Source organism: Ovis canadensis, chromosome 16, assembly GCF_042477335.2.
Source record: "Ovis canadensis isolate MfBH-ARS-UI-01 breed Bighorn chromosome 16, ARS-UI_OviCan_v2, whole genome shotgun sequence".
Classification (NCBI taxonomy): Eukaryota; Metazoa; Chordata; class Mammalia; order Artiodactyla; family Bovidae; genus Ovis; species Ovis canadensis.
The window spans coordinates 23,167,823-23,193,878 of NC_091260.1; the positions used below are offsets into that span (position 1 = coordinate 23,167,823).

Genomic DNA, 26,056 nt, shown 5'->3' on the forward strand with positions numbered 1-26,056 from the left:
TCAAGTTTGCTTAGTTTTCTAATTGTGGTTTTCATTCTGTCTGCCCTCTGAAGGATAAGGATAAGAGGCTTGTGGAAGCTTCCTGATGAGAGGGACTGGCTGTGGGGGAATCTGAGTCTTGCTCTGATGGGCAGGGCTACGTTCAGTTCAGTTTAGTTCAGTCGCTCAGTCATGTCCAACTCTTTGCGACCGCAGGGACTGTAGCACATCAGACTGTCCTGTCCATCACCAACTCCTGGAGGTTGCTCAAACTCATGTCCATCGAGTTGGTGGTGCCATCCAACCATCTCATCCTGTCGTCCCCTTCTCCTCCTTCAATCATGCTCAGTAACTCTTTAATTTTCTGTTGATGGGTGGGGCTGACTGACTTCCTTGGTGGTGGTGGTGTAGTAACTAAGTCGTGTCCAACTCTTTGTGACCCCATGGACTGTAGCCTGCCAGGCTCTTCGGTCCATGGGATTCTCTAGGCAAGAATACTGGCTGGAGTGGGTTGCCATTTCCTTCTCCAAACTGACTTCCTTAGCAATTACTGAATGACAAAGAATCTGCCTGCAATGTGGCAAACTTGGGTTCGATCCCTGGGTTGGGAAAATCCCCTGGAGTAGGAAATGGCAACCCACTCTAGTATTCTTGCCTGGAGAATCCCCATGGACAGAGAAGCCTGAGGGGCTGCAGGCCTTGTGGTTGCAAAGAGTCGGATATGACTGAACGACTAAGCACGAAGGACCAGATGACGCTGCACTGTGTGGCAGACCTTGCCCAGTGGGAAACGGGAGAAGTCAGGAAACTGCATTACTCTTCCTTCCTCCCTTTGATGGACCGCACAGAGGGGCAGCTCCTCTTATAAATCTTCTGGAGACGTCCTAAACTCTTAAGTGAACACACTTGCTGGGAGACTCCTATGATTTTTCACAGCTCGTCATCAAGTCTGGCCACCATGATAACATATTGTTTTTCCTTGTCTCACTTTTCCTTTTTTTCCTTATCTTTACATCCCTGAGCTACACCTCTCAAATAAAGTAACAACACTTTCACCTTTGCTGGAGGTTCTACTTTCTAGAGGACCCAAGTTAAGGATTTATGTGTACTATAATTTCTAGGATAACCACTAAAAAGATAAAAATAAAGTATACAATTTCCAAACTAGTTTAGGAAAACACAGAACGGTGGAAAACAAGCAATCCAAAAAAGAAAAAAGGCAAAAAAAGAAGAGAAAAATGAAGACAGAATAGAATATAGCACGAAGTAGGATGGTAGATTTAAACCAAAATATATCAGTAGGCATATTAAATATGAATGGATTGAATGCTTCAGTTAAAAGATAAAAGATTGTCAGGCATAATAAAAAAGAATATGAAGCAGTTTGGGAACGCATGTACACCCATGGTGGATTCATGTCAATGTATGGCAAAACCAATACAGTATTGTAAAGTAAAATAAAGTAAAAACAAACAGACAAAAAAACAAAATGTATGCATTCTAAAGTATTTTAAAAAGTCTAATTTTAATAATTAAAGTATCAAGGAGTTTTCTAATAGAACAATAGAACTCAGAAAGACATACTGCTCACAAAGGTCTCTATTGTTGAATAGTTTCCTTCATTTTTATAGTATATTGTGGTGTTTCACGAGGGAAATTAAGGCCAGAACTGTTATCAGACTGTCATTTTTATTTCTATAATCTTACACAAGCTAGGATTTTCTCTATGATTTTGAGACTGGAAATTCCTCCTTAAACCTAACTAAAATCTTCACCTTAACCATGTCAATCATACTAATAAAACCCCAAAGAGATAAAGAGATAAGAGATAAAACTGGCTCAAAAGGCACTCAATATCTTTATAGATATTATAGAGTAGTGTGGGTGTGTGTCTAATGTATTTCCAAGTAACTTTTCAAGAGGTGCCTACTCATACCCTTTGTTTTAATTCAAGTAGAGGGAGACAGGATACTCTGATTATGTTAAAGGCATCTCTTTCAAGCCACTGATACCTCTTGTGGACAGAGCAGAAGGAAGGAAGTTGGCAGTTACCTGGTTACCTATAGCGAAATCTGTTTGCTAGTAAAGAACCATTTGGGTCTAGGCAGAGAGTATGATTCTTGGGAGAAAGATCTGTACTTATGTCTAATTATGTCTATTAGTAAGTGTGTGCACACATGCGCTATTAAAAATGCCTATTTCTTCTAATAGCCTATAAGGGAAAAGAACCTGAAAAATAATATATATATGTATGTATGTATAACTGAAAAAAAAAAAAAGCATGTTCCTGGGCTCCCCCCAAGACTTACTGAATAGACTCTTCAGGATGGGATTACCCTGTATTTACTGATGATGTTCTTCACTAAGACTTATTATTTATAAAATCATGAATATCATAATGAAACTCAATCTAGAATGACCAAAGTTTGTAAATGTAAAATACACTTACTTTGCTATGGAAATTTGATTCACTCTCAGAAGGGTACACCCTAAAAAGAGTTCTGCCTTTCTGCCTACAGCAGTACACCTTCAATGAACCTGAAACACAGACCTCATCATACATTCTCACCTATATTCTTCTGATGACCTAGAGTAGGAAAGTTGAGGAGGATTAAGTTAAACAGTCCTTGGGTATGAACCTTAGTGAGGCTAACAAGGATAATTCATTAACCTGAACTATAAGGTAAATCAGATAACAAACCACCAAAATGGTGGTATTAGATAGACTCCATTAAGTGAAAACTTAACCAATTATTATAGAGGATGCTTTAAAGCAACAGGTTTCTGAAACCAGATTTTCCTTTCAAACTGTTCTTGATATTTTAACTGGAGTTTCTACTAAAGAATCATTTTATTTACAGTTTCAAATTTCTTTTTGACACATTCAATGTGTATTACATGCTGGAATCAAATACCCGAAGGAACTGGAATCTTATGAATACAGCCAGGACAACAATGAAGAGAGTCATGAACAAAAACATCACAGTCCACACAGAACACATTCTGGCACACACTGCAAACATAGACCTGCAATAAAAAGAAGAAAAGCTGAATTTAAAAAGAAGTTTCCAAAAGTTAAGTACAGCATAGCTAGACAACTTGCAAGTTGCTTTGCTCTTTCATACACCTATCACTTTTCCCCCACTCACTTACCTGCTTTATTACTTCCAATGTACTATATAAATCTATGGAAATTAATTCTTTCCAAAAAATTATTCCTTAGAAATGAGGGAATAATTTTGTTTCTGAGTCCTTAAAGTCCCTTGAATTATAGGATACTCTCGATTACTTCATTTTAAATAATTATTTGGGGAAGACACATGAGCTTGAAATCACTGCTAGTTTTGAATTCTTCGACAGGTTACTGGAGTGATTCAATTAGAAAGAGAAGCACAGAAGTTTTAACAAAAATTTGTTATACCTAGGGAATTATAAAAATTATATTCCTCTTTTAATTAAACCACTAAAGAATAAGGCAAAAGACATATATATATAATATATAAATTATTTTATTTTTTATTTATTGTCATATTTATATAATACTAAAATAAAATAATAAGAAAAAAGAATAATAATATTCTATCAATATTATATATATAAATACTAGTGCCTTGGGGTGAAATTTCCAGGGCAACATCATACACAGATTAAAAAACCATCAAATCTCAAACAGCACAGCAGTAATGATGCTGTATTCTTAAAAACTATCAAATGAGTCAAACAGTGATTTTAGTGAGGATGTAGCTAATGATGTCAAAGAGGCATGTAAAGCTTCAAAAATTGTTTTTTTTAACTGGTTTTCTTTTGGCCATGCCTCACAGCTTATGGGAATCTCAGTTGCCTGACCAGGGACTGAAGATGGGCCACAGCAATGAGAGCACTGATTACCAACCACCAGATCACCAGAGAATTCCAAATAAAATTGTTTTATGAAATGCTGAGAGTAAAATAAAACAAGCAATCCTTTCTACTAGTGTTTTATATAGTTTATAAAGTATAGTTTTAAATATGGACATGTAACTAAATGAAAACTAAACAGTGACCTATCTTATTTGCAACTTTATGTAAGTTGATGTGTTCAAATTGGCCCCTGTTAACATTTTAAAAAATATTTTCTCAGTTCCTCAATGGGGAGAATATCCTTAAGATCTAAGGCCACCATAAATGGTAACTTCAAAATGAGTTATGAGAGCCTAAAGTAAAATAAAGTAAAAAATGAGAGCCTAAAGTTAAAAAAAAGAGAGGAAAAAACTTTTAGTACTCCCAAACTAAATGCAGTTTAGCTTGCAGACTGAAGACAAAGTAAAGCAACTGTTTGTAATAGCTCCCATTTAATCTCTACCTACTGCTATACTTCTGAGGAATAACCTGATTTGAGCTTGGTCTTCAACAATCTATTGAAAACTTATAATACCATTTCCTCAATATTTATTGTACAATACTTAGTATTCACAAAGCACATGAACTTACATGTTGGTCTTTCAATTCCCCCTGACAGGCATAACAAAACCTGAAAAAGAAAGTTTAAGAATCATTTTGTTAAGAATTTACTCATTAAAATAGCTCAGGAAAATCTCAGTAACAAGAATTCTCTAATTAGTAAGTACAGTTGGCCCTTGAGCAACAGGCAGTTTAGGGCTGTCAACCCCCAAGGTTAAAAATCTGAGTGTAACTTTACAGTTGGCTCTCTGGCCCTCTGACCCTCCATATCTGCAGTTTCACATTAGAGGATTCAACCAGCTATGGAACACGTAATACTGTAGTATGTATTTACGGAAAAAAACTGCATGTAAGTGGACCCTTGCATTTCAAATCCATGTTACTCAAGGGTCAACTGTAATTATCTTTAGGCATGATTTTTAGGAGAAATAATTAAGAATACCAGTAATTTAAGAAAATTCCACACTATAACCCAAGGTTATCCGATAGCTTAAAATTTTCCTTAAACTAATTTTATTTACATCAAGGTTAAATATGAGTATGCTTTCTCAACTGTGATTCTAGAGAAAACAATTTTCATGACTATTTTTCAACTTTCCCAAAGACAGCAGACAGCTGAAATAAGTCCAGATGAACAGAGAGGTGTTAATTTATGGCAAAAATGGATGCCTAAGGGCTTAATTTTCAAGGAATGGTTTAAAGAATTTAAAGTTCTCCAAACTTAATACAAAAAAGAGCAGTTTCCTCCCTACCCACCCCCCACTTCATTTACAGAGTAAATCCTTTCAAAAATTTTAACTGTTTGACAGTTACCTATGCTCACAACTCTTGGTCTTTTCATAGGCATTGACTATGAACTTTCCACTATGGAAGATGAGATTTTATTTCTCTTTCAACCATCTTGAACCATTACAATACAGTACACACATAACAAATCCCATTCTCAACTCTTTCTATGTAGCTAAATCATTCCAGATGAAACAATATTTAAATATTTAGTTTATCATCACTGTATAGACGTATTCAGCTGAGCCATGCCATACAACTTTTCCTCTCTGTAAAGTACATTTTTTCCTGGAGTTAATAACTATGTTATTCATAAGCTTAGTTGTCTAATTACCACTAACTCAGCCCCAACCGTTCCCTGAGAAACCTAAATACCCTGCTGTTATGTTCAGCTACATCAAGAATTCTAGAGTTTCCATCTTCTGGTGACACCTCTCCTGGAGCATTCTGACGTTTTCCAAACTGGACTGACTGTTCTCTGTATCTGACAAATAAGTGTCATTCTGGGACTTCACCTTACAAGTTTGCTTTAGCCACTTTTGAATTAGATAAATATTCCTGTTCTCTTTCATTCATTCTCATTCTCAGTTCCTTTGAGTCATCTCTTCCACAGCTTCCCAAGAAAGTCTCTTTTTGAGACCTTACAAATCTGAAAATACCTTTATTCTACCTGTTTATATATATATTTTGGCCGCACCATGCAGCATGTAGGAACTTAGTTCCCTGACCAGAGATCGCACCCATGCTCCCTGCACTGGAAGCCTGTAGTGTTAACCACTGGACTGCCAAGGAAGTCCCTACTCTACCCACATTTAAACAATAGCTTGGCTGGGTATACAGTTTGGTTGGCAGTAATTTTCACTCCAAATTTTGAAGGAAATTGCTCCGTGTCACCATCCAGTGTTGCTCACGAGATGTCAAACAATTTTTTTTTTTTTTTAGGCTGAACCACACAGCATGTGGGATCTTAGTTCCCTGACCAGAGATCAATCCTACACCCCACTCAGTGGAAGCGTGGAAGCTTAACTGGAAGACCATCAGTGAAGTCCCAGAAGGCAAACAATTTTAATTCCAGGTCATGTGACCCCATTCTCCTTCTATAGAAATATTTAGGGCTAATGTTTTGCTGCAGCATACTCTGAAATTTCACAGTGATACATGTTAGCGCAAGTCTGTTTGCCTTCAACATGTCAAGTACTTGACAGTTCCTTTCAATCCAGAAAACTCTCTCCTTCAATAGTAGAAAATATCCTTGAATATTTCTTTCCCATCTTATATCTTTTCTTTATTTCTTACATTATTTTGATATTAGGCTTCCTGGATAAATCTTCCAGTTTTATATGATAGAAATCAACAAATGCTACAAGTCAGGGCTTTTTGTTTCTTTTTGGAGAGCTGATTTACCAAAACACCACCACTCCTGCAACATATAGTTGGGGTCAGGGAAATAGATTTCTGGAGATTCAGATCTGTTCAATGAATCATTTTAGTCATAAACAAGGCATTCTGCATCTCATTTTCTATAGTAGCAATAATCTTGCCCAAGTGAATGACACTTTTTTATGTAGTGTTAATAACAACATATTTGAACATAACTTTACCACTTGAAACAGGTATAATTTAATCAAAACTCATATACCTTTCTCCATTATGTTCTTCTAGGGGAATTTCTTGAAAAGCATCCAAAGGAAATAAATGATGGTAAGACCGTGCTAAGTGGGGAGCAGACACCAAAGTAAGACCTAACATACAAAGCAGAAAGACATATTTAATAACCAAAACCTCACAAAGATGATGGCTGAAATGTCAAATGATATAACTTAGGCTAAATATTTTCAAGTTTGTTTTTTTCTAGGATTGCAATTATTCATTTCTTAGTTTATCAGTGGCCATAAAAGGAGACTCCAAGATGGAATCTCCTTAGCTCTGTCACTAAGTATGTGATCTCTCTCGGCCCATTTGCTTACTTGTAAATGAAATAAAATTCTACAAATCTATTATTTTAATTCTTCATTCTCATATGTATTTATTTCATGAAGAGCTGCGAAAACATCGACTAGATCTATGGCACTGCCTTTAAAGAACATAGTTTTTCTGGAAAGAGAATTAGGAACCATCCAGAATGCCAAGTACTAGGCACACAATGAAAAAAGTAGCCTATATCTCCTTTAACAGATCAAATCCAGAAAGATAAGCAGAGCTTAATATTTATATTCAACAGCAATATAGTTACCCAAGATTAATTTACTAGATAATTAACAGCTGGTTTCTTACCACAGATTTTACATTCAACAGGAAGCTCACAGTACTTTGCCCGACACTGTGGGCAGAAATAGCCTCCTAATGTAAGTCCTGGCTCAGTGTTGCTATCCAGATGCCTGTTGGGGGGCAGGGGAAAGGAATATTACCTTTTAAAAAGTGATACACAAAGATGTGAGCAGTTGCAGCAAAAGAAGGGACACCACTGTAACTTTAAAACTTGTAAGTTGTTTCATAGCTCACTTATGCTCTGTTCACGTTTGTCTTTTTTTCCCTGTGCTTTGTTTTGAATAGCTTCTATTAATGTCTTTCAATTCACTCTTCTTCTTTAGCGACTAATCTGCCATTAATCTTTGTGGCTCAGCTGGTAAAGAATCTGCCTGAAAATGCGGGAGCCTTGAGTTCAATCCCTGGGTTGGGAAGATCCCCTGGAGAAGGGAAAGGCTATCCACTCCAGTATTCCAGCCTGGAGAATTTCATGGACTGTATAGCCCATGGGGTCGCAAAGAGTTGGACACGACTGAGCAACTTTCACTTCCCTTCACTTCACTGCCATTAATTCTAATCCAGTGTATTTTTTACCTAAGACACTGTATTGTTCATCTCTAGAAATGTGATTGGGGTCTTTATTCTATCCTCCCTATCTCTTATCAAATTCATGTACTCCTTAATTTTTCTGAGCACACAAAATACATTTATAATAATTTTAACACCTTACCTACTAGTTCTATCAACTGTGTTATTTCTGGATATGTTTCCATTCTATGATTTTTCTTCTTGTCATGGGTCATACCTTCCTACTTCTTTGTATGACTGGTAAATTTTTTTTTAACTTTTTATTTTATATCATAGTTGATTAACAATGTTGTGATAGATTCAACTGGACAGCCAAGAGACTCAGCCATACCTATACATATATCCATTTTCCCCTAAACTCCCCTCCCATCCAGGCTGCCACATAACACTGAGCAGACTCCCCTGTGCTATATATAGTAGGTCCTTGTAGGTTATCCATTTTAAATATAGCAGTGTGTACACATTGATCCCAAACTTTCTATCTCTTCTCCCCATCCTTTCCCCTGGCAACCATGAGTTCATTCTCTAAGTCTATGAGGCGTGACTGGTCATTTTTGATTGGCAGCCAGATACTGTGAATTTTGCTCTGCTTTTGGTGATGGATATTTTTTTTTTGGTATTGATTTAAATATGTTGTGCTTTTCTTCCAAAATATACTTAAGCAAATAGTTTGATGACGAAACTTGCTTTTAAGTTTGCTGGCTGTCCAGAACAGCTGCTAGTCTAGGGTAAATTTGGTTTCATTACTGTGGACTCCATTCAATGCCTGTGACATTAAGAGGCCTTTCCACACTGACTGGTAGGAATGAGCCATTCCCTGCCCACGTGAGCTCTAGGGATTGTTCTGCTGCTCTACTCCAGTGCTTCTTTCTCTGGCTTCCAGGAGTGTCCTGATAGGAATGTACACATCAACACTCAGCTAATGATTCAAGGTGGCTGATACTTCTCCCAGAAATCTTGATTCCAGCTTGCGATTCATCCAGTCTAGCATTTCACGTGATGTACTCTGCATATAAATTAAATAAGCAGGATGACAATATACAGCCTTGACATACTTCGTTTTCAATTTTGAACCAATCTGTTGTTTCATGTCCAGTTCTAACTGTTGCTTCTTGACCTGAATACAGATTTCTCAGGAGGCAGGTCAGGTGATCTGGTATTCCCATATCTTTAAGAATTTTACACAGTTTGCTAGATGATCGATAGCATACTACAGACTTTTCTCTACCTTGCTGTTTTAGCTAGTAATATTGCAAGAGTATATATAGTTCTCTCTCCTTTTTACAGCTACATAGAAAGTAATTGTCTACAAAAGTCATTACATTTCAAGCCTGTCTTTTAAATTAATAACTCACAGGAAGGAATTAACAATGTAAAAACATTATCATAAACAGTTTTAAGGTTTTTACTTACGCCATGCTGAAAGAGGGTTTTGCATCTTGGTCAGACAGAGAAGCAATGGTATGCTGAGGGAATCCTTTATGGAAGAAAATACATATTACTTTTTCTCCCCCAAGGAAATAGAAAAATTCTAATAATAGAAACCTAAAAATGTTCCTACCAGAAAGCTCACAAAGTTGTGCAAAAGTTCTCTTTCCTGTCTTTTGTACATTTATTAGAGCATGGTCAAACTGACAGCAATTTCTGGTTAGAAGAGAAATTAATAGTGGAGGAAAACGGGTAAGTGGAGGACCACAGGTCCATACATATGGTCTCAGATTCTAAAGTTTCATAAACATATTTTCTAACTTAACAACACTGAATACATAACACATACTACATTTTTAAAAGAAAATGTAATTTTGAAATACTTTCTGAACAACAGAGGAGTCCATTACAGTCTACTTTCACTCTATACAAGAACATACTTCTACGTTTAAAATTCTGGAATGCCCAAACCTATGTAGTTTATTTTTCATATATATTTTTAATTAATATAATTAAATAACACAAAATAAACACTTACCCATTCGAATAAGTGAGCATTCAGAATTTGAGCTAGCAGGAGGAGGACTAACATGATGTGTTAACAATTCTTTGTAATGGCTTTCATCTAAAATAACATGGTATGTGCCTAGGAAGACAAGAGAAAAAGAAAAGAAACATGAGCTTTCCAGACATAAGAATGATCTGTAATTTCTCTATAATTCTGTAAATTACCATCTAAAAACATTCATTTTCAAAATAAATGTTTATGTTAAATGATCACTTTTCAAAAAATTTGACATAGCTACTAAAACTTTCTTGCATTTTGAGATGATAGGTTATAGAACTGGTGATACATTTAATATGACTACCCACATTTTGGACTTTGGTACACAAACTAATTTAAATTTAGCAGCTTAAAATAACCAATAAAAGTATTCTAACTAATAAATTGTTACTTTTTACATAGTGATTATGAGTAAATATTGATTCTAGATATATACCACCAGTTTCACGAGCAAGCGCAGTGCATACTCGAACCTCTGCAGACAATCCAATAATAGACACTCTGATTTTAGCCGCCTTTAGGGTCTTCGTAAAATCCAAGTAAATGGAGAGTTTTGAGGGAAGAAAAAAAAAGAATAATTAATATGCTTGATAAATAGAATGTTCTGAAAACTAGTAATAAACTTAGAGAATTCTAGTAATAAATTTAGAGAACTCTGAAGAATTCTCTTTAGAGCTGTAACTGGTTTTAATTATGAAGAAATTATTGGTTCTACCTTAATTAAATCATAGATGTTAGAGGGATCACAGGTTGTGAGGCTGCTAAAGATGATTAGGACTTCTCTACTTGTATGTCCGGGCATGTGTCTAAAAAAAGAAGAAAAAAAACCACTCCAATTAGGTATAATAAATTACATTAGTTAAAAAAAACTTAAGACTAGTTAGTACACATACAAAAAATAAGTACACATGGTTTACACACTTTGACTACAGAACAACCCCATCTGTTTCAGCATTACAAAGGAATGAGTGGAGAGTATACTCTAAAAACCTTAACACCAGTTTTTCTAAAATTAGCTACACACAAAAATAATTCAGATTCATTTATTCATTCAATAAATATTTATGAACACTCTTTCAAGTTCTAAGGATAAAGTGATAAACAAGGTCAATGAGGTTCCTGACATCATGCAGGTTACATTCTAATAGGTTTGTTTCATACAAAGTTTAAGGTGTACGTTAGAAAGTATGACAATACCATATGAATCAATGTTAAAGCACATATGTGTGGCCTGAAAATAGTAACATACTTTTTTTTAAGCACTACAATTTAACCTCATGGTGATTGTCATAATACTCATAAACACTAACGACTGTGTACCATTTAGGTGGCACATTGGTAAAGAATTTACCTACCATGCAGGAGATTTAAGAGACACAGGTTCAATCTCTGGGTTGGGAAGATCCCTGGAGCAGGAAATAACCCTCTCCATATTCTTGCCTGGACTATTCCATGGATAGAGGAGCCTGGTGGGCTACAGTCTACGGAGTTGCAAAGAGTTGGACATGACTGAGCACTACCACCATTTAATTAAATGATGGCTTACAGGATTTTAAGGTATGATGAACTGCTCTCCTCTACACTAAATAGAGATATCTGTGCTTTTTGATGCAATGTTATCAATTATTTATAGCTTTCCTGCTTTAATTTTCATTGTTAGGCTCAGTTTTCACTGTGGATATTGCTAATGTATCTACCTTCACTGTGTGTGTTACCTCCTCAACTACTTCAAAACTGAAAAAAATGTATTAGTTAAAGGTATAAAAATCTGAGTCAGGATAGAGTATCTAAGGATAAAATATATAAGCTTTAACTATACTGAATTTTGGGGGTTTTAGCTATATTCCACATAGTTAAAACTGCTAGAAAAGTGCTATTATTAATTTACAGATGTATTACAAAGTAAGTTAGTAAAAACCAGTATACAACAAACTCAGTTATTATACCCCATTAATTTCCATATATAATCAATTTTCAATAAAAAAATTTTATGGTATTTCTTTTGCACTAGTAATATTGCTACAGCTTTAATTTTATTTTTCCAAAATCTTTAAGGATATACCTCAGCAACTAAAATATAAAATCAAAATTATTAACCAACATCACACTATATACTATAATGTTACACATTTCTCTTAATCACAATTTCATTATAGTTAGGTTTACGGAGATGCATATTAACATTATAATTTCAACTTAACTCATTCAAAAAATGTTGAAATAAATTATAAACAATAAGTGTAAAATACCAACTTTAGAGTCTGCATAGCCATGCTTAAGGAGTTATAAAGAGATGGTTCTCCATGGCAAGTCATATCTACAGCTTTCTTCAAAGATGTTATATGTTTCCGTGGGTTTCCTAAAATATAAGTGGAAAATCTCTTTTAATACAAATGTATATATACACTATGGAAATCTACCTTTCTCCCAAATTTACATATTTATGATGTTAAACAGAATCCCTTTGATTTAGTTTTAGCAAGATGCACTTTTAAGAGAAATGTTATAAAGTCTCACTCATGTTGAAAAACCCAAATACAAATAATCTTTTTGTCTATTAGCAACATATTTTAATATTAATCTAGAATGCAAAACTTTTTACTCCTCATATTTCCTATTCCATCATTTTTAATACTAACATATGTTTACATTTAACGTCTCTGAAATCATGGTGTGTCTTCCAAGCACTGGCAGTCAGTCACGCAGCTGCCACTGCCTGCTCATGTGAACACTGTTGCTATGTTGCTGCTCCAGCTGCAACACGTGCACTGTTTGTGCTGTTCATATTAACTTCTATTTAAAGTGGGTTTTTTTTTAAGTTTATACAAAAGGTTATATTTTTATGTAGAAAGGCATGGAACAGAACACTAAGGCGCAAATTTGTTATTAGTGGAAGCAAAAACTCATTGATGGAAGAATGCCTACGCTTCCATGTTCTTCTTCAGGGGGAGAAAACCACCACTTTCTAAGACCTAAGAAAGGAGGATCTCAACAAAGAGACAAAACTGTGTTGTGTTGTTATTGAAATAACCTCTGAAGACTGTCTAATTCATGCTAAGTAATATAAATGAAGGGAAGAGAAAACGCCAAAAATTGAGACCTGTCAAACCACCAAGAAACTTGTATGAACAATTCACATGTCATTTGACACTGTGTCAAAGGTTAATTGCCAGAGTGTTTCCTTCTTGAGGGCTCATAAAATAAAGGTATCTTACTAACAATAAAATCTGAGATTCAATAAAATATGGTATTCTTCAGACCTTTCCTCCTATTTCATCACTGCTTTCATATTACTTAACGATAACAAAAACATTGAGTTTATCATACAGCAAATTATCTTCATACCACTGAACATTTAAATTAGTTTCAACTGGTCACTATTACACATACTGTTGCAAATAGAATATTTGTAGAGGGACATTTTTCCTTCTTTCATAACATTTACTAAGCTTACTCCAAGGAACATTTTTTTTTTTCCCTCTGGCTGTGCCTCAAGGCTTGAGCCATCAGTTCCTGGTCAGGGACAAAAACCTGGTCAGAGACTGACCAGGAACTGAACCTAGGCCCTTGGCAGCCAGAGTGTGGGATCCGAACAACAGGATCGCCAGGTAATTCTCTTATGGAACATTTTTATGGCTCTTTTCCAGAAAATCTTGAACAAATTAACCAGACTATCAGCACTAAAAGTATCAGTTTCTCCATGGTTCAACACGCCATATATTGCTTTTGAAACTTCATTGTGCTTATTATGGAAAATGTTGTTGAGTGTGCGCTTTTTTTTGAATACTCAGTTCAGTTGTTCAGTCATGTCCAACTCTGCGACCCCATGGACAGAAGCGCACCAGGCCTCCCTGTCCATCACCAACTCCCAGAGTTTACTCAAATTCATGTTCATTGAGTCGGTGATGCCATCCAGCCATCTCATCCTCTGTCATCCCCTTCGCCTCCGCCTTCAATCTTTCCCAGCATCAGGGTCTTTTCCAGTGAGTCAGCTCTTTGGATCAGGTGGCCAAAGCACTGGAGTTTCAGCTTCAGCATCAGTCCTTCCAATGGATATTCAGGACCGATTTCCTTTAGGATGGACTGGCTGGATCTCCTGGCAGTCCAAAGGACTCTCAAAAGTCTTTTCCAAAACCACAGTTCAAAGGCATCAATTCTTCGCTGCTCAGCTTTCTTTATAGTCCAAATCTCCATCCATACATGACTACTGGAAAAATCATACCCTTGACTAGATGGACCTTCATTGGCAAAGTAATGTCTCTGCTTTTTAATATGCTGTCTAGGTTGGTCATAACTTTTCTTCTAAGGAACAAGCATCTCTTAATTTCATGGCTGTAGTCATCATCTGCAGTGATTTTGGGGCCGCCCAAAATAAAGTCTGTCATTGTTTCCACTGTTTCCCCATCTATTTGCCATGAAGTGATGGGACCGGATGCCATGATCTTAGTTTTCTCAATGCTGAGCTTTAAGCCAACTTTTTCATTCTCCTCTTTCACTTTCATCCAGAGGCTCTTTAGTTCTTCTTCATTTTCTGCCATAGGGTGGTATCATCTGCATATCTGAGGTTATTGATATTTTTCCTGGCAATCTTGATTCCAGCTTGTGCTTCATCCAGCCCAGCATTTCTCATGATATACTCTGCATAGAAGTTAAATAAGCAGGGTGACAATATACAGCCTTGACGTACTCCTTTTCCTATTTGGAACCAGTCTGTGGTTCCATGTCCAGTTCTAACTGCTGCTTCTTGATCTGCATACAGATTTCTCAAAAGGTAGGTCAGGTGGTCAGGTATTCCTATCTTTTTCAGAATTTTCCACAGTTTATTGTGATTCACACAGTCAAAGGCTTTGGGATAGTCAATAAAGCAGAAATAGATGTTTTTCTAGAACTCTCTTGCTTTTTCGATGATCCAGAGGATCTCTGGTTCCTCTGCCTTTTCTAAAACCAGCTTGAACATCCTGAAGTTCAAGGTTCACGTATTGTTGAAGCCTGGCGTGGAGAATTTTCAGCATTACTTTACTAGAGTGTTCTTTGGAAGGACTGATGCTGAAGCTGAAACTCCAATACTTTGGCCACCTCATGCGAAGAGTTGACTCATTGGAAAAGACTCTGATGCTGGGAGGGATTGGGGGCAGGAGGAGAAGGGGACGACAGAGGATGAGATGGCTGGATGGCATCACTGACTCGATGGACGTGACTCTGAGTGAACTCCAGGAGTTGGTGATGGACAGGGAAGCCTGGCGTGCTGCGATTCATGGGGTCGCAAAGAGTCAGACACGACTGAGTGACTGAAGTGAACTGAACTGAAGTGACTTAGCAGCAGCAGCAAGAAAATCAGAGATACCAAGGAAAAATTTCATGCAAAGATGGGCTCAGTAAAGGACAGAAATGGTATGGACCTAACAGAAGCAGAAGATATTAAGAAGAGGTGCTAAGAATACACAGAAGATCTGTACAAAAAATATCTTCAGGACCCAGATAATCACGATGGTGTGATCACTCACTTAGAGCCAGGCATCCTGGAATTTGAAGTCAAGTGGGCTGTAGGAACCATCACTACAAACAAAGCTAGTGGGGGTGATGGAATTCCAATTGAGTGAACTCCGGAAGTTGGTGATGGACAGGGAGGTCTGGCGTGCTGTGATTCACGGGGTCGCAAAGATTTGACATGACTGAGCGGCTGAAGTGAACTGAACTGAAGTGACTTAGCAGCAGCAGCAGCAGCAAGAAAATTAGAGATACCAAGGGAAAATTTCATGCAAAGATGGGCTCAGTAAAGGACAGAAATGGTATTATGTCCAACTCTGTGTGACCCCATAGACGGCAGCCCACCAGGGTGCCCCATCCCTGGGATTCTCCAGGCAAGAATACTGGAATAGGTTGCCATTTCCTTCTCCAATACATGAAAGTGAAAAGTGAAAGTGAAGTCGCTCAGTCGTCCGACTCCTAGCGACCCCATGGACTGTAGCCTACCAGGCTCCTCCGTCCATGGGATTTTCCAGGCAAAAGTACTGGAGTAGGTTGCCATTGCCTTCTCCCAATTTTCTTGAAGATTTCTTGAAAATAATCTTTCCCATTCTATTGTTTTCCTCTATTTCTTTGCATTGATTGCTGAGGAAAGGCTTTCTTATCTCTCCTGCTATTCTTTGGAACTCTGCATTCAAATGGGTATATCTTTCCTTTCCTCCTTTGCCTTTCACTTCTCTTCTATACACAGCTATTTGTAAAGCCTCCTCAGACAGCCATTTTGCTTTTTGGCATTTCTTCTTCTTGGGGATCGTCTTGATCCCTGTCTCCTGTACAATGTCACGAACCTCCATCCGTAGATTATCAGGCACTCTGTCTATCAGATCTAGTACCTTAAATCTATTTGTCACTTCCACTGTATAATCATAAGGAATTTGATTTAGGTTCTACCTGAATGGTCTAGTGGTTTTACCTACTTCTTTTTATTTAAGTCTGAATTTGGCAATAAGGAGTTCATGGTCTGAGCCACAGTCAGCTCCTGGTCTTGTTTTTTGCTGACTGTACAGAGCTTCTCCATCTTTGGCTGCAAAGAACAGAATCAATCTGATTTCGGTGTTGACCATCTGGTGATGTCCATGTGTAGAGGCTTCTCTTGTGTTGTTGGAAGAGGGTGTTTGCTATGACCAGTGTGTTCTCTTGGCAAAATTCTATTAGCCTTTGCCCTGCTTCATTCTATACTCCAAGGCCAAATTTGCCTGTTACTCCCAGTGTTTCTTGACTTCCTACTTTTGCATTCCAGTTCCCCATAATGAAAATACATCTTTTCTGGGTGTTAGTTCTAGAAGGTCTTATAGGTCTTCATAAAACCGTTGAACTTCAGCTTCTTCAGCATTATTGGTCGAGGCATAGAGTTGGATTCAAAACTAGTATTTTGAATACTAGTTTGTTTAAATTTTCTTTTTTAACAGTTGTTTAATTCCTTTTTATTCTGGTATGAATTATGTATTTTTTGCCCATTCATTCATTTGGAACTTCTTGGTGTTCTTATTTACTCAAGTAAGTTTTAAAATATTAACTATTTGCCACAGTTAATATACTGTGGACCCTTGAACCGTAAGTGTTTGAACTATATAATCTACTTATATGCAGATTTTTTTCACTTAGTACATACTACAGTACTACATGATGTGCAGATGGTTGAATTCTCAGATGTGGAATCAAGGAAACAGAGGACCAACTATAAAGTTATAAGCAGATTTTCAACTACACAGAGGGTCAGCACTCCCAATGCTCAACTTGTTCAAGGGTCAGCTACATATTGCAAGTATTTATTTTTAGAATCATAAACTTTAGAAATAAAAAGTACCTAAGTCCAAATCCTTCATTTCATAACTGAGAAAGAAATCTAACAACTTAAATGATTTGCTGAAAGACATATGCCTACCCAATGGCAGGACCAGTAGTCAAACCTTGATCATATGGCTCTCTATCCACTTTTCTTTCTACCACACCATACAAAAAAAATTTTAATGTCCTATTGTGTTATGAGTGTAGGAATAAAGTATATTTACATTACTCTCAGTGCAGTTTATAGCAGTAATTCTGTTCAGGGGAAAAGAGTATTCTCAAGAGGCCTATAAGAATCTCCAGAGGATTTTTCCTCTCTGTACATGCTACCTGCCAGGCACCCACAGAATACTATTATTAACTAGGGGGAGGGAACATGCGGGAGGGTTGGCCCTATATCCTTTTCTTAGGGGAACCATCCTTCCCTCACTACATAATAATCCAGTTTAGATGACATGGTGCAGGTGGAACTTATCCCACTTCTATCGTACTTCAAGCAGAGACATGTAATCCAGGCCTACCAACAAAATACTTCATTCCCTTAGCCATTTCACTGCTCATGTATGGGCAGATCTTAATCAGGGTCAATAAGAACCCTCTTTGGAGCTTGTGCTGAGACTACAAACTAGGAGGGTCATGTAGACTTGATAGACATCTTACTTAGGGACTTCCCTGGTGCTCCAGTGGTTGAGTCTGGCTTGCCATACAGGGGACAAGGGTTCCATCCCTGGCCTGGAAAGATCCCACATACCTCCAGGCAACTAAGCCCTGTGTGCCACAACTACTGAAGCCCTCGTGCCTTAGGGCCCTTGTTCCACAACAAGAGAAGCCACTGCAATGAGAAGCCCAACACTGCAACTAGAAAGTAGCCCCTGCTCGCCACAACTAGAGAAAGCCTGTGCACAGCAATGGAGACCCTGCAGAGCCAAAAATAAATAAAGAAATAATTTTTAAAAAATTAAGTGACTCTTGTGAATGGTTACAATAATTTTATCCTAATACTTTCATGACTGAATAAACATTTACATCCATTATAATACTATTCATCACTGTGCAGAACTCAATTTAATACAGTTCATTTTAGGGACCTCCCTGATGGTCCAGTAATTAAGACTGCATTTCCACTCAGGGGGCACAAGTTTGATCCCTGGTCAGGGAACTAAAATAAAAGAAAAAAAAAAGGCCATTTTAGAGACAGAGAGTTTAACAGAAGTTTTTTTAAAGAGTTTTACCTAGACAGCCTGCAGGAAGGTTTCATTTTGCTTATTAGGCAACCTCATGAACAGGGTTACAAGGTTAGATAAATAAAGCAAAGTCCTTGAGTGCAAAAAAGGTAATTTTATGCATACCTGAGAGTTCAGTCAGTTTTTCAGCTCTTTTACTCTTTGTTACAATTATTCCAATCTCAAAATAAAAACAAAAATGATTATTAAATTACTTCTTTTTGATAAGAATGTACGTAACTAAAATAAATGACTAGTTAAAAATGGAATAAGTGACGTGAAAAACTAACTTCTAGAGTTATCTTGCTTTTCATTGACAAGTGTCACAGTAACTTGTACATAATCTGAATCACTTCAGTGATAGAATATATGTCCAATGTTTTAAAAAATACATTATATTTGGCAATAATATCAGGATGCTAATTCTGAATTATATCACTTTTCTACATACCTGACTAATAGGATTTTGATCAAAATATTCCTCTACAAAGTATTCCAGCAACTGTTTAAAGAAAACAAAAAGAAAAAACTAGGTAACAGCAAAATAGCAACAAAGAGAACAGGTTTTGTGAAATCTATTTATCAAGAATTATTTCTTATAATTTTTAAGCTGACAAATTTTAATAAAATGTTAAGTAGTAAAGATACTAATAAATAAAATAATACATTTAAAAATATTAAATAAATATAAAAATTAAAATAGCAAATAAAATTGAATTTGAAATGGTAAGTGATGACACAGGTGTAAGCCCAGCCTTAAAAGATGGAACCATTCGGACACGTAAGACAGAAACAACCTAAACAAGAAGAAGATCCAAAAAAGATAAACAGGAAAACGAGCAAAACTGAAGATGAGTTTGAACAAGTTAGGAATAATCTGAATGCATTTATAAGCTGAGGAGATTACTTCAAGTAAGTCAAAGGAGAATGAAGATTCAGTGAAGAAAAGGAATAACTGATGAAGTAAGATCCTAACATGGAGTGGAAGTTAAGAGCATGAATAATTACTGATTTTGGTATATGATTTTGGTAAGTAATCCAGAGTAGCACTTCTACTTAGCTATAGTTTGCATCACCTCAAAAAAAATAGGCCTGCATTCTTTAAAAACATTTGTTTTGGAATTCAGCAGCCTTCCTCACATGTAATACAAATCAGAATTATTTTAGTATACCTTTAATGTACATGTCAGTCTGTTTGGCTTTAAATCTTGGTCTTCCATTGTTCTCGATCCATCTACTACCACATATAGATGGCGCATCTACCAAAAATAAAATCCCCCAAATAAACAAAACACATAAATAAGAACAATTTTCAAATACATTTTTGACCAACAAGTAAAAATGGCACTTAGCATTTACATATTCTACATGTATATTTTTAATATATTCCTTTAAAAAGTTTATTCTATTTGAGCCAGAATGTTTGTGTAACTCAAACTAGTTCTGTACCAGTAAAGGGAAAAAGAATAACATCATACCATTCCAAGTCGAACTTGTCCATGGTGCTCAAATACCCTGTTAAAATTACGCAAAGGTTTTAAGGAAATATCGCATACTACCCGAAAGATCATTACAACTTTTCAACTAAACTGCACTTTTCTAGGGAAGTAAATTATTAACTTATGGGATGCATATAATTATGTGCATTTGAGATAAACACTGAAGATGAAGTTCCCTGATGAGGCTCTAGGTTGCTGGGTCTACCCCCGGTATTTAAAAGGCTGTAAGTCAGGTTCTCCGAAACACGGCTCAAATGAAGTACTGAGGAGTGGGGCAGAGGCGGACAAAAACCCTTAAAGGAATTTTGCCTCTGTAACACACACAAAGGTTACATACCTTTTTCTCTTCGCTTTGAAGAGAATGTCTTCAATTGTAGCTTTAAGTGATCCTGATTCATCTTCTTTAAGAATCTCCCTATAGGAAATATTTAATTGTTTGAAAAGATAAGCTAAAATTTTATTAACCCAAGAGAAATGAAAACATGTCCACACAAAGATCTGTACCTGAATATTCACAGCTATATTATTCCTAACTGGCAAAAATTATAAATAATCTAAATGTCCATCAAATGGAGAAAGGATGAATGAAAATATGACATAAACATATAACAGAATACCATTCAGCAATAGAAAGGAAAGAATTACTTATACATGCTACAATACGGATGAACTTAAACAGCATGTTCAGTTAAAGAAGTCGGACAAAACTGACCATATATTATATGATTATATTTACAGGAAATGTCCAGAAAAGGCAAATCTAAAAAGAGAGAAAGTACCTAGATTAATGGTTGCCTAGGACTAGAGGCGGAAATGGAATTAATTGTATATGGACATGAGGGATATTATTGGAATGGTAAAAATGTTCTAAAACTGGTTTATGTTGATGTTTGCACAGCCCTGAAGATTTCTAAAAATCACTGAATTATACATAAGAAACAGATGAATTTTAACATGTGTAAAATATACTTCAAAAGTGTTGTTGGGGAAAAAAAAACTAAAACAACATCTACAAGGGAAGAGAGAGTAATAATGCCCTACTTACCATGTTCTTTCATAGCCTCCTTCCCATCGCTTAGTTCTTTCAGGCTCTTCATCCATTTTGTTCCTTACACATTGTAAAAAAGTCATTAGACTGTGAATTTATTAAAGATGATAATCACCAGATGTATATATTTAAATTTGAAAAGTAAAGAGAGGGAAATACACATACAAAGTAAAAAAAAGAAAACTCGGCCTGCAAAGTCATATTATTCTTTGCAATTTATTCAATAATTGTAGTTGAACGCAAATCCTTATGGAACTTTTTCATATCCTCAAGAAAGAATGTGAATATTTATGCTCAAATTTGGCACCAATATAAATAAGCTTCTCTTTACAATTAATAAAAAATAAAGATGCATTAAAGATGTGTCACAGGACAGAACCACAGAATTATGAGAAGTGGCTACAGGTATAGACGAAACAACACGAGCTACAACTGTTGCTGCTTATCACTGAGTGATAGATACATGGTGATGCATTTACTGCCTCTCCATCTTTGTGTCTCTGTGAATTTTTTCATAATCAAGCTTCTTTAATAAAACTTACTTTATTCATAAATGATAAGTGTTTATGGCTCATAATTTTTAAAAATTTATTTTAAATTTTTTGGTCATTCCCCATGGCACATGGGACCTTAGTTATGCCATGAGGAATCAAACCAGCACCCCCTGCATTGAAAGGCAGAAACCACTGGACAGCCAGGATAATTTTTTAAAACAATACAGTGGCAAACCTATACTATAATTCCAACTATTAAAAGAAAATGGAAATATTTAGTAATCCAATAAATAGGACAAATGGTTTTGAGTGGATGTTAGGATTAAGGATGATTAGGTTTTTGTTTATTCTTTTCTGTATTTTCATATTTTCAATATGAATGTGTATTTTTTTAATAATCAGGGACAAAATTGGTGTTGGGAGGCATCTATTAACCATTTGTTGCTGTTTAAACTCTAAGTCACATTGGACTCTGCATTCCCATGGACTATAGCCCGCCAGGCCTCTCTGTCCATGGGATTTCCCAGGCAAGAATACTGGAGTGGATTGCTATTTCCTTCTCCAGAGGATCTTCCCCACCAAGGGGTCGAACCCACACCTCTTGCATTGGCAGGCAGGTTCTTTATCACTGAGCCACCTAGGAAGCCGCTCTATTAACCATAACCAAGTAATAAACACCCCATCACATTCACACCTCCACCCTCCCCAATGGACTCTCCCTCTCCATCTTAGATTCTCACTTTCAACTTCCTTCTTTCATAAATGAAGGATCAAAGGAATCCTAAGTGCCAAGACATTAAGGACAAAACAAATCCCATCACTGGCAGGGGAAAAGATTAATTTTTGTGATAAGGACAATAACCCATTCTCCACTGGCCTTCTCTGGTGGCTCAGATGGTAAAAAATCTGCTTGCAATGTAGGAGACCCACGCTCAATCTCTTGGTTGGGAAGATCCCACAGAGAAGCAAATGACTACCCCCTACAGTATTCTTGCCTGGTGGATTACAGTCCATGAGGTCACAAAGAGCTGGACGTGACTGAGCGACTAACATTTTCATTTTCACACTACTCATTCATTGTTCTATAGAAAAATATACTTAAAAATCCAAATAAATGTAGACTTTTATAAATGAACTTCTGGAATTTAAATCTATTGATAAATTGAAAACTGCCTTTATGGCATTACCGCTTTCTTGGCACTTGCTACAATCAGATATTGTTTACTAAACTTCTGAGGATTCAATTGTTTCAGGAGATCAGGTGTTCCACTGTAGTATCCTGAAATAACAAGAAATGACTTAATTTTGACATCTGTGCTTTCTCAACACACTTATGTTGGTGCCTTATATGCTTAATGATGAGTGTAGTAACACAGCATGCAGAGACGAAACTGAACATTTTGGTCTTCCATGGAGGTGTATTTGTATTTACCGAGAATATAAAAAATCAAAAGCTTAAAATTCTTAAAGATGTGGTTACTGCCGTTCATCACACCAATATTTAAACTATTTTTAGTTTATGACCTTAATTCCCTGAAAGTTCAGAAACAACGTGAGAACCAATGAGCAGAAGCTGCAATCAGGAACACCTCTGGCTCACTGCATACAAGAATCTCTTAATTCGAACTGACTGCAATGGGAAATTACAGGGATAGGACAGAGGTAATAAGATCCTCATAACTGCAGATGTTCAAAGGGAAGCTGGATGTTTACAATGCAGGCAGTTAATAGAGAAGGCATTTATGCCGTCTGGAGAAAGATGTACTTGGTAACCACTTAAGCAGCATCTTCAACTGCCTATGATTGAATAGTCCACCTTCTTACAAATATCGCTGGGAATCCACTCCAGAAAAAACACTCCCCTCAGAAGCCTGGTGGTGTGATTCCTTCACATGAGCTCAGAAAGTTACATGTAAACAATGAGATTTGCACCAAACATCGCAATTTATGAAGCTTTCCCTCACACCTAACCCTGCCAAGCGCTTTGAGAGGCAAGGGTGATAACAGTCCTGCTTTTCAGGTGTGGAACTCAAGGCTCAGAGGTTGGTAACTCTATTGAGGCCACACAGATGGAGGCTGGTCACAAGCTGAACCCAGGGCCACAAGTACCAAACTTGCGTCCTGCCCTAGGGAAAGAGAGTCACTCCAAAGTGCCGCCCTAGATAGATGCTTCTATGCAGCTTCATAGACGGAAATTCTCCTCCTCCTCCACACGCTCCCACACAACCTTCTTCCCTATGAGGCGGTTCGGGGTCATTCAGCCTCCGCTCCCAGCTGCGAAGGCCCTTCACACTGCCTTGCTTCCTAGGCGGCGGTTCTCCGCCGCGGCTCCGGGAAATCCTCTACCACTGACTTACCTGTCCTGCCGAGCTCTGTTCTGCCGGAAGTTCTGCTCAATCCGCTCTGAGTGCTCCGCCGAAGTCCTTCCGCCGCGCGCGGTAGTGACGCGCAAACGTTCCGACTGCTGGGAGTGGCGCTTGCTGGAGCCGGGCGCTCACTGGCCCGGCAACCTGGTACTGACTTCGGGTGCGGGAAGCACCTCCTGCACCCTTCCCGCTATTCACGAAGAGGCGGGGAGGGTGGTGGCCGTTCGCTCTTGGAAATTCGGAGGCCTGGTAGCTGCCCACACAGGATCTGAGGCCTGGGTGACCACAGCGGCAGTCTCAGCTGAGCCAACTTGCAGTGCAGCGGTTTTCCGGAGCTCCTCTGCTGCCCGTGCTAAAAGCCACAAATACTTATTGAGCACTTACTTTGGGACTGATACAGTTCTAAGTACTGAGAAAATAGCAGTGAAAAACTGACAAAAATCCGTGCCCTCATGACATTGTGAAGAAAAATATACTGTATCAAATGGTGATCGTGCCATAGAGAAAAATGGAGCAAGGAAGAGGAAAGTGAAAAGTGAAAGTGTTATCACTCGGCAGTGTCCGACTCTTTCGACCCCATGGATTGTAGACCGCCAGGCTCCTGTCCATGGAATTCTCCAGGCAAGAATACTGGAGTGGGTAGCCATTGCCTTCTCTGGGGCTCTTCCCTATGCAGAGATCCAACCCAGATCTCCCGCATTGCAGGCGGATTCTTTACCATCAAAGCCAGCAGGGAAGCGGAAAAGGGTTGCAGTTTAAAACAGGTGCTCAGGGAACCGCCGTCCATCAGCAGCTCCTTTTATTTATCCCCGGAAGAAAAGGTCTTATTATTTAGTTCTGTTGTTGTCTTTAGAGGAAATTAGCAGTACTGATTACCAGTGCCAGTTGGCGTCCATCGTTGCCTTCCTCCACATTTTTGATTCCAAGACTCTATATAGACTCCACCCCTTTCCATTTCCTTCATCTCCTCCCTCCTTTCCTTCCACAATCCCCACACTCCTGTTTCCCCCTCTGTTCTGAATGGCTATTCTGCTCCAAGACGGGATACACACCTACAGGACAGACAGCTGCCACCCAAGCCCCAAGCTTCTCATTTGTGTTTACCATCCAGCTGACTGGAAAGACTGTGGAAAACCAGGAAAAGGACAGAGGGTTTGCCAATGGATTTAAATTAAATCATATTTGTGGACAGGAGGATGAATTATTCAAGCTTTCCCCAACTCTGAAGTTCACTCTTCTCTAAATATGTGTCAGTCTCAGATCTTAGCTCAAGTAGGAATGGTATTAAGGCAAAACAAAAATGCATAAATCCATGGTAATCTTTTGCCATTATTATGACTAACAATATTTTGTGTACAAAGTGGTAGAAAAAAGAAACAATATAACCTAGTCAAACATTTCAATTTGTAAAAGTAAGGAGCAACTTTAAATAATGGAACAATCTGTTCTCTGCCCATGGGTGGCTGGACACAATCCACAGAGTTAGGAAATTTGTAAATGGCTCAGCCAGTGGATCAAGCTGAAATTCAAAGTGTATAAAGACTGGGAGAGGTTAATCTGCCTACTGCAATACCTTTAGATGGAACCTCAATCATTCAGACTCATTAAAAACCTCCAAAATTGTTTATGAGTATCTAACAATCTTTATCTTGAGGTGAACTCTATACCATCTTTTAAAGCATTTGTTCATTACCTGTGAATGGTCACAATGCCAAACCTAATGCAGTTATCTGCCTAAAATTAAAAAGAATTTACACTGTAGAGCTATATTCAGCGCACACCAAGTATGTGGGATGGGGTTGATACATGTACTTTTAAAACCCAGTTTACTTTTAAAAACTTGTTTAAAGTTTCACCATTTGGCTTTGAAAAATAGGTGTAACTTGCCATATTTATTATTTACTTTCTGACAAGGGCTGTTCTAAGTCACACATTAACTACCTTCATAACAACCATGATTTAGGTACAAGTGTCTTTTGTACATATAAGCAAACTAAGTATAGGAAGGCTAAGTAATTTGTCCACGGTCACCTGGCAACTCAATGGACGTAAGTATGAGCAAACTCCAGGAGGTAGCGA

General features: G+C 37.4%; 1 protein-coding gene across 8 annotated transcripts; it reads right to left on the reverse strand.

The window, feature by feature from the left end:
• Nucleotides 1–1,485: 1,485 nt before the first annotated feature.
• On the reverse strand, nt 1,486–25,765 carry LOC138421841 (general transcription factor IIH subunit 2). Of its 8 annotated transcripts, none has more exons than XM_069556252.1 (18): nt 25,671–25,765; nt 23,969–24,329; nt 22,799–22,890; nt 21,115–21,177; nt 20,407–20,484; nt 20,049–20,085; nt 19,743–19,829; nt 19,022–19,072; nt 18,697–18,751; nt 12,287–12,392; nt 10,749–10,839; nt 10,470–10,557; nt 10,007–10,114; nt 9,454–9,517; nt 7,480–7,583; nt 6,845–6,947; nt 4,450–4,489; nt 1,486–3,006 (listed from the first exon to the last, which is right to left on the reverse strand). In XM_069556252.1, the coding sequence occupies exons 4-18, from the start codon at nt 21,168–21,170 to the stop codon at nt 2,887–2,889; spliced, it is 1,188 nt and encodes a 395-aa protein (XP_069412353.1). In that variant the 5' UTR covers nt 21,171–21,177; nt 22,799–22,890; nt 23,969–24,329; nt 25,671–25,765; the 3' UTR covers nt 1,486–2,886. The 8 variants fall into 8 exon arrangements, with proteins under 8 accessions (XP_069412353.1, XP_069412352.1, XP_069412351.1 ...); XM_069556251.1 differs by lacking the exon at nt 25,671–25,765 and adding an exon at nt 24,854–24,911; XM_069556250.1 differs by lacking the exon at nt 25,671–25,765 and having other exon boundaries at nt 23,969–25,082.
• Nucleotides 25,766–26,056: the final 291 nt, after the last annotated feature.